A 9,999-nucleotide genomic window follows, 5' to 3' on the forward strand; every position below is an offset into this window, starting at 1 on the left:
GTAAACAGTACAGAAATCATGATTGTTGTAGGGTTCGTTGCAGGCTATATGTGCCATTTCTTAGTCCTCTAGCAGATTATGTAACGCCTAGTCCCAACAAGAAGATCCAATTTAGGAAAAAGTATAGGTGCAGCACCAGCAGAGAAGAATATGGGTGCAAAGCCACCAAGAAAAAAACCTCCAATTGTATAAAAGAAAATGGAGGCAGCATACTAATGCATTAGTTTAGAAAAATATTTGATATTTAAATGCCCATAGTGGTGACATTTCAGTCCATATGAGGACCTTTCTCAAGCTACTCTAAACCTAGATGCTTACACAATATTATGAATGAGTCAATTACTGCCAACCTTTCCTAAGTTGTCATCTTCAGAAGTACCACATTAATGAGGTATTCTGGTAAGAAGAAGATATCCCCTATACATTGGATAGGTAAAAACTTTTAGATCTGTCAGTGACCTTCTGCTGAAACCCCAACAATTGCCAGAAGAGGGGCTTCTCCATTCATTCTCTATCAGATTTCCATGGGATATCTCTAGCTGTCCTATAGAAGATGAACAGAATGGATGAGGAGTATGCACACTGTTGCTTCAGTCAAACACTGGACAGAAGTTACTTGTTCTGGTAATCAGTGGATTGTTCCGTGGTTGGACTCCCACTGATTTAAAAGTTATCAACTATTCTGGGGCATAAATAAAAACGACATATACCAGACTATCTTTTTACTTAATTTGTTTCAGCTTGCTCTTCAAGAGCACACTACTCCCCAGCCTCCTGAAGTCCTGCTCACTTGGAGCAATACGTTCCTGAGTGATTGAAAGTTCAGAGCATCACTTAAAAGCTCTATAACCAAGAGCTTGTAAGCACTGCACTCCAGGCATAGTGAACTGGCCACCACTACTAAAATGCACAGGCGGTCCGTAACCTAGGCAGTGATCAATAAGAAATAAAATTAAAAATCTCAGTTCTAGAAAACAGAGAGAATTTTCAACAACCAGTAAATTGCAACGTTGCTTGTTATTTCAAGGACTTTATGATTTTAACAATTTATAATGATGAGAATAACCCTTTAAATATGAAAATAATGTTAGCTTTATTCCTACTAACTAATGGGGGATATTGTAAGGAGAGGTTTATCTCTAGAGGTCCTAAAGAAACAGATAAATCCAAAACCAAGACTTTGGTTGCTGGGAAGACTACAAGGCGCCTCTGCCACAAGAGAAGACACCATTATTAAAAATGGTAAATTGAACATAGGGGTTGTCGTACAATTTTTTGTATAGGGGTCAAGGAGCTTAAAAGGACTAGTCCCGTTTTCTAAACCTTTTCCCATTGGCTCAGCTACCTTTAAAGAAACAAACTGTCCTCCATTACTCCAGAGCAGTGTGTTTGCTGCTGCCCTGGTCTCTGTTGTTTGGCTGTAGTGCTGATGTCAAGTCGTCAGCACTGCAGCCAATCACTGAGCTCAGCGACTTGTGCCATCTACAACCGCAGAGCCTCTGAGCTCAGTGATTGACTGCAGCAATTACAGACACAAACAGAAAAGGGCCCATGTGCATGAATAGTATATGAGGTCTTTGCATTCCCATAGCTCATTACAATGTACAACTTCACATACTTGGGAGGTGGTAGTGGCCCTCTTAACTCTTGGGCCCCAGTACGGCTGCACAGGTTGCACCAATGATATGTCCCCCTCTGGACGGCAGTACTGTTGATGTGACGTAAACCGCTGCAGCCAATCAACACAGACTGTCACAGCAGTGGAGACACACATAGCTCTGGACCCAAGAAGGGCACATAAAGCTTAGCTTGTTTTTTTTAATAGTAGAGCCTAGCTGGAAAAAAAATTAAAGAAGAAAATCCCTTTAAATAACTTATTACAGCTAATTAATTTCTACTTGATTATTTTTCTATTCATTTACTAAGAATTAATTTCCATTCCCTCCGCTTTCTTGTCCCTTTGCTATGTTGCATGGCATTGTATGTGATAGCTGCTCTTGGAAAACAAATACATACAGTAGAAAAGAATGTTATTATTTGTTCTTAAGACACGGCTTTTACCAGTCAAAAGCTACTCATCTTCTACCATTGCTCTGGCAGCGACAATGAGAATTTCTGGCTTTAATAAAGCTCACGATATTGAATAATCCGCAGTAAACTAGGTGGATTTAATTAACATGTCTAATTTTTGCCATCTGTCCTCCCCTACTAATTATGGTTGCAAAGACTTAATTTTTTTTTACAATCATATCAGTGAGAGGATTGCTGCTGTGATGGGCTAAGTGAACGGAGCTTGCGAGCTCACAGTACTTGTTGCGCACAATGGGAAAGTCATTTTTAATAAGTATCTTTTCTCTAATCTCCACTGCTTTGTCCTAAAAAATGGATTTCGTTAAGGATAGGATCTTATTTTCACTCTAGGGACGAATTAAGAAACTGGAAAGGAACACGGTTCAATATCAGATGCCTTCTTGTTAAGGTTTAAAGGTCACATTGCAAGCTGCCGCTCATTCATCCCGCAGCCGATGCAGACAAGGATCGTCGTCTTCAGTAGGCATGTTACACTACAGTGTGATGGCTTATATAACCCATGCCCCGAAGCCTTCACGTGGTTTGCTGCCAAGCTCGGCTCTAAACCTAATTGGCAGTCGTATGGAACGGCGAGTGGTAGGAGTACAGTATCACAATGGCCAAATCTGACTATTTACTTTGTGCTTAGATTTCTGGTGAACAGATTTGTAAAACCCCATTCCTTCCCGTACATCTCCGGAGAACCCACACGCTGGAGAACTACAAAGGATGACAGCCTGCAGCATATGTACAATTCTCTAGGCACAAGACTAGAAATGGAAATTGCTCATAAGCCGTATACATATTATCCGTCAGTGATTTAGGCAATGAATGCGATGCGAAACACAGACATGAATGTAAACGTAGAATCGACGGCGCGGCCGTGAGACGGCACAAATTGCACAGCGAGAACTGTGACATTTGATGCATGCTTATAAATATATATCATTGTGTTACTAAGCTACAAAAGATAGTGATCAAAACAATGGTAATGCAGTATTATGATGTAGCAGAGAGCATCTGTATTACCAAGCACAGATGGTAACTTAATAAATATGTACATTAGGTACAACATACATTGTGTGCTCAATTCATGCAAAACACAGATGCCATTGTTTCAGGTTTCAGTCGTGAAAGAGTGAATACTTTTCCACGATAATATGAGTTGTCCTTTAACAAGAGCTAAAGCTCAAGATAATGGACTCTGTCACTTTAAGAAGACATGATGCTGTCTCAAAAAAGTATCCATTCTTATTTCATAAATCAATAGTACACATGAAAATAAGCAACTTTGTAATATATCTTATCAGAGAAATCTGCTTCTTTATCCCCACGTACTGATCTTTAACTCTCATTCTCAGTTCATTGGTAAAGTTTGTATTTAGTGACGGCAGACTTTCCAACTACAGAGATAGGAGATGACAATTGGTGCTCCTAAAGTTCTATGGAGAGAGGGAGAGGTTAGATACAGATATTCTGCTGCAAGTTCCATAGAACTTTATGATCAGCAACTTCCATTTCTTCTTATCTCAGTAACGGGAAGGTCTGATTTCACTGAAGACAGATTTTTCCTGTGATTTGAGGACTTTGAAAATGAAAGATCAGTCCAGGAGGAGAAAGAAGCAGATTTCTCTGATAAGATGCATTACACAGTCTCTAATCTTCATGTTTACTATTGATTTATAAATGAGCAATTAAAACAACGGTGACTCCTGAAAGCGATGTTAATCTTTTTTTTAATCTTTGCTCTGAAAAATAAGTGAAAACCAGTTCATGTTAAACTGGAAGGGCAATGTTGCAACCTGTAAAGCTAAAAAAACAACGCTCTAACCAACTTTCTACACAATATTTACCGGATAATGTCAACAATTCTTTGCAGTATAAAGTGAATTATTTAACATATGATTTCAGTAATGAAGAATTCAGGTTCTGAATAATTAAAATGTAAATTCCAAAATGGAAAATTTAATGACATAATTTGGGAGCCAAATGCTAGGAGCATATTTCCTGTGGTCCTTTCAGTAGTCCAGCTGAAGACTATAAAGCTTCTACTTGGCAATGCCCGCGCAGTACTCGCTCTTACTGCTGAGCCAACTGAAACACACCAAATGGATGTTGATGCCACTTCCCGAGAATTCACCAGCTACTCCCATGCCATCGTGTCTGTAACTGTAGGGGTGTACTACAACACTGCAGATTCGCTGTGGAAATTTCATTCATCTGGGGGCTTGCAGAAATCCATGTCCTTCCCTCCAAAACAATCACATTCAAAAGAATAGAGGTAAATTCCAGTTGGTAAAATTTCTGTAAAAATAATTAATCTCATAATCTTAAGAGTATGTGGAGGGTGCTAAGCATGTGATGTGTACGGGGGCGGACATATCATGGGTGCAACCTCTGCAGACAAACAGGGGCCCAAGAGGTAAGGGGTCCACTACCACCTCCAAAGCAGGAAGAACTGTGTATTATGATGAGCTATTGGACTGCAAGGGTCCCATGTATTGTCCTTGCACAGGGGCCCAAGAGGTAAGGGGTCCACTACCACCTCCAAAGCAGGAACAACTGTGTATTATGATGAGCTATTGGACTGCAAGGGTCCCATGTATTGTCCTTGTACAGGGGCCCGAGAGGTAAGGGGTCCGCTACCACCTCCAAAGCAGGAACAACTGTGTATTATGATGAGCTAGTGGACTGCAAGGATCCCATGTATTGTCCTTGCACAGGGGCCCAAGAGGTAAGGGGTCCACTACCACCTCCAAAACAGGAACAACTGTGTATTATGATGAGCTACTGGACTGCAATGATCCCATGTATTGTCCTTGCACAGGGGCCCAAGAGGTAAGGGGTCCACTACCACCTCCAAAGCAGGAACAACTGTGTATTATGATGAGCTATTGGACTGCAAGGGTCCCATGTATTGTCCTTGCACAGGGGCACAAGAGGTAAGGAGTCCACTACCACCTCCAAAGCAGGAAGAACTGGGTATTATGATGAGCTATTGGACTGCAAGGATCCCATGTATTGTCCTTGCACAGGGGCCCTTTAATGCCTGTGTCTGCCAGTGGATGTTTATGTGGTATGGTTGGACCCATTTTTACATTATTAGTAGTGATGAGCGAACGTACTCATGTGCTAAGTGAGTGTCTTCGGCATCCTCAAAAAATATATTTGAGTCCCCGCGGCTGCATTTCTCGCGGCTGATAGACAGCCACAACACATGTAGGGATTGCCTGTTTGTTGGACAATCCCTGCAGGTGTTGCGGTGTCAAACAGCCATCAGACTTGCAGCCGCGGGGACTCAAACATATTATTCGAGCACGCCGAAGTCACTTGGTTAGCACCTGAGCATGTTCAGATAACACCTCATCTGAGCACGTTGACTCATCATTAATTGTTAGATTTCAGTAAAGAGCCAGTGTCTCTGTGCCACCTATTTTACCTTACCCTCTGGTCGCAAGCAAGTGTTGTATGCAAACACTTTTCCGGAGAATGTCCAGGCAAATCAGAGATTACAAAAAAAATGGAAATAGTAGAGGCCTATTTAACCCTTCATTGGTCAGTAAATATGTTGATGTACCAGCATTTGTGTTCTTTGTTATTTATTTACACAAAGACACAACACTTTTCAAATTAATATTTGCAATAAAGTAATATAAGATCAATCACTTTCTACATAATCTACTTAGAAAGTGTGAGTGAAAGGGAGAATTTTCATTTACAAATCAAACTGTGCGCATTACAATGTATTTATTACCATTCAAACCATGAATCATATTGTAGGGGTGACGCGTGCGCTTAGTGTCACAGTAAGAAGCCAATTGCCTTTGTTTGAATCACTGGTTTGGTTGTAAGTGAATGAAGATTCTCCTGCTCTGTGACTTTGATATCATCCAGCCACATACCGAACTCTAGAAAAATCAGCTGTGGATGCAATTCGTCTTCAAGAAGACATAAAACATCCTTTCAACACTGCCTCCAACTGTCAAATCTTTTTCACTGCATTCTTAGCCTTTCAGACGTCGCTTGATTGCCAAATATGTGTTTTATCGTGAGCCCAAAATATCAAACAAAACATCAATATATGTTCAGAGTGATGCAAAATTGCAAGCAAAATCATGTTCCCTCCTAACACAATTCACAGCTTCTTTTGCATTTTGATTTGTTTTCCCTCTGGCTGCGTTTCATTTAAAGTTGAGGTTGTACGCATGAATAAATCACTAATATTTGTCATTTCTTTGTTCAACTCTTTCTGCGGGCAATCATATCCCATTCATTTGGCTTAATCGGGGACCAAACAAATGTGTCCAACCTGGAACACCATTAATCTGTAAGCAGTTAAGTAGCTGGAGACCCAACTGTGACACCAACAATGCAATCATGTGTTTACATGCAACCTTCTGGACACAGTCACTTCCTACACTCTCGTGTTCTTCCATCTTTGTATAGACACAGAACATGACAACATATTTGGAAATCTTTGCTAGATAAACTAAGTAAAGTCACATTTTCATGTGATTTCCATAGGGCTCAGCTTCCTGGGGAGTTGTGTGCATTGAGGATATCTCAGGATAAGTTGATCATTTCCTTATGCAATCAGTTTCATTAACATGAAACCTTTGTGCATTTGTTCTAAAGGTTTGTGGTTGCTGATTTCTTGGAATAAATCAGCTTTCTAATGCATGCCACTAGTGTCCAGACAATGTGCCCAAATCAGGCAGCCATCAACACTATGGGAATGAGGGACTGCTCCTCTGTCCATGGTGCTGAATTTACAGCTTAGAAGCAAAACCCAAGAGCATGAGAAAAGGATTACTTGGGGGATGAAACTGAACACTATCAGGAGGATACGTGTCCACAGAACGTGCACTCGTCTTCCTGGACACACATGGAATAAAGATCACAAGCTATCTGTTTGATCTAGCTCCTATTTCATTATCCACATTAATCACATTTCCCAGATAGGCATTTATCATTGCTTTAATAATTACATTGTAGAAATCTGCTAACCAGCTGTACACTGAGGGGTCCCTGGAGTAGTCAGAGCTTGGATGTAGAATAGTTTAGCAGGCTCTGTGCACTGATGTACTTTTCAAAGCAGCTAAAATTGTTGGCAGTCAGCCAGCCCTGGGGCAAAAGGACAGGGTGGAAGGCTAGACATATGAGAGACATTAAATCAAGAATGTGTTAATGCTAAGCACCAGTCCTGAGGTTGCAATGTAATGCAATAATTATCATTTTATTATTAAATATCAAAACTATGTATCAAGCCTAATCTCCCCTCCCTCCTCCCAGAGATCCAGCCATTACCATTGCACAGGGTCATCCAAATGTAACACTATGTGTAGCAGTGACATTATCCAGCACTTCCCATTCAATCATTCTTCCTAGCGGTTTATCCCTGGATCAGAATGATAAATGAGTGTTTTGCCCATTTCTTGCATTCAGACATGCTTCTAGAAACCTCTAGTTTGGGGTAAACGCGGCATGCAATGAATGGGTTAAAACATGTTACGTCACTCATGTTAAATATTGCATGCACTAGATGGGATCGAGTTTCTCCCAAAGACAAAAAGAGAAAAAAAAAGCTCACTCCAGTTTACTACAATGAGATGTGATGATAAAGCGATGGGTATCACAATGGAGGATTTAGTGTTCATAGTATTCACTAAAAAGGCAACCGAAGGGCTCAGCAAGCAGGTCACAAGTGCTAATAATCTGTAGACCAGATGTAAGGAAACTTCTGATACATGGGCATTAGCAGGTCTTACCACTGTGCATTGGCAAGATTAAACAAAGACCAGAATCTCTACAGGTTGGAAGCAGCAAAGTGCCCCAAAAGCTGCATGATACATAGCAAAGCACAGCAAGGTCCACATGGAGATCTATAGCTGCAGGAATAGAAGGGATTATTAGATTATTAGGATCGTGCATTGTCTGTAGGGTCACTTACGGGTTCCGTCGAATCTAGTAGCAATAGTATCCAAGAAAGTGTTTTGTGGGGCCAGCAAGCCTTTCATTACAGGCATCTTCCCAGCAGCTAATCCATGCACGCCCGGCTGCACAGTGTGGATGGAAGATGGGTGGACAAAGGAGCAGCAGAGAGGTGAGAAGTCAGAAATGGGTCCAGATCAGCCCCCACAGCCTGATCTCCTCTGACAAAAAGACATCCACTGGTCATGCATGGCTCTTCCTTCACAATGTCATTATTTGCAAAGCTGGGTAAAGGGAGGGGAAGTGACAAAAGTTGAGTCCAAGTCTGGTCTACTGTGAGCAATGCAGGTCAGCCCAACAGGTCTTCTTCTAGGAGATGCTGCTGCATTTCAGGAGGCTCTCCAGTGCTGTGGTGCTGATTCTGGCTGTGGATGAAAGAGCTCCCATTCCCTTGTGTGCGCTCATTCTCTCCTTTTCTTCTTCTCTGGCAGATGTAGGATCACGTGGGTTTCCAGCAGGAGGAGGAGGAGGAAGAGGAGGAGAAGGTTGGGAGTGAGATGAAGAGGCAGCTCCCAGGTAACAGCCTGTCTGAGAGCAGGATGCATGGGCTGGGCAGGAGCTGGTGCACCTAGCTCACTTGGAGTCAGCACAGTCATGTTCTGCCTGCTGCATGGTGAGCATAACCCAGGTGACATGACAATGTGCCATCATATGTTATATCCTGACAATGGAAAGTGATGTCACACAGGGTAACCTATATATAACAGATAGACATAAAGATGCAAATGGCCTGTAATATTCCCATATAATAAAAGAACAGTATTCAAAAATAATTTGTAAAATATTTACCAAACAAAAAGCGTCAGGATTGTGACACAGTTTTCACCAGCAACTATCTTTCATGACTTGCACCATATATTTGAATCAGTTCAGGACCAGGCTATTTACCCCCCTTCCTCACCAGCCTCATTTTCTAGTTTTTTTTTTTCAAACATGCAGTTTAAAGAGCTGTAAACAAATTTTCTCGCTCCGATATTCAAATATTTTTTGCATCTGTTTTCAAGATACTTGTGGCTTAATTATTTATTTCATACTCTTTTTTTTTTTTTGGCCGATATCAGTAGAAAAATAAAGGAAATATGTCTGTTTTACTCCTTTTTATGATAATAAAGAAGCACTGAAATACATTTTAACATTTGTTCCTCTTTCTGGAACTATTTTTATATATCAGACATAGGGGTTTTTTTTTTCGAGAAGGGCACTGCTAGTAACAATGATTTGGATTGGAAGTGGCTTTTCAGTTATTTTTTTAGCTATTTTTAATTTATTTTTAATAGTCAATTATTTCATATATTGTGCCCATAGAAGATCATAAAATACATTTTTATTTATGGAGGGGGACATTTAAGTATTGAAATCCTTTTTTTCATAGTTATGATTTCCTCTGTAACTGGGGCCCCGGCTACAGTGGAAATGTAGCCTTCTAGTTGCATAGCTAGCTTGTTCAGCACTGCGTATAGAACAATCGAGAGGGCAAAGATGATAATAAACTGTCTCTGCCTTGTTTATGGGAAAGTCAGCATTAAAAGTCTTGGGTGGTCTAGAAGTAATTAAAGAGGACTTTTCACTGGATTTTTTAAATTTAAACTGAGTACCTCTGTGAATTGGTGCTGCTCCACTGATTCTGGAACAGGTTTCCTTTTTCTTCTTTTCTCCTCCGTTACAAAGTTATGCCCCTCAGCAATAAAGATGCGAACTTCCCCTGTCAACCATCAGGGTGTATATCACAGAACTTTTCTATGGCTGTTTGCTTTTTCTCCTCCAATACTGGCAAATCAAAACACAGCTATGCTAAGAGAACATTTTTGTGGTATGCGCCCAGTTGGCTGATCAGTGGAAAAGTTTATTTAAAATTAATATAATCTATTGAAAGTTGTTCTGTCAAAGGAACTTGGAATTAGGTTCAACACCTATAAATTATTTACATGGCTACATTTA

At 40.6% G+C, this 9,999-nt stretch overlaps 1 protein-coding gene across 2 annotated transcripts in view; it reads right to left on the minus strand.

Moving 5' to 3' along the window:
- LOC143784206 (voltage-gated delayed rectifier potassium channel KCNH8-like) overlaps positions 1-8,772 on the minus strand; it is a 730,833-nt gene extending 722,061 nt beyond the window's left edge. The window contains exon 1 of one of the 2 annotated variants that reach the window (XM_077272141.1): positions 8,021-8,772. In XM_077272141.1, coding sequence (XP_077128256.1) covers positions 8,021-8,096 — 76 coding nt within the window. In that variant the 5' untranslated portion in view covers positions 8,097-8,772. The remainder of the gene's footprint in view (positions 1-8,020) is intronic. The other variant, XM_077272140.1, reaches the window with a different exon arrangement.
- Between the last annotated feature and the right edge of the window lie 1,227 nt (positions 8,773-9,999).

This window comes from Ranitomeya variabilis, chromosome 7 (genome assembly GCF_051348905.1).
Source record: "Ranitomeya variabilis isolate aRanVar5 chromosome 7, aRanVar5.hap1, whole genome shotgun sequence".
Lineage (NCBI taxonomy): Eukaryota > Metazoa > Chordata > Amphibia > Anura > Dendrobatidae > Ranitomeya > Ranitomeya variabilis.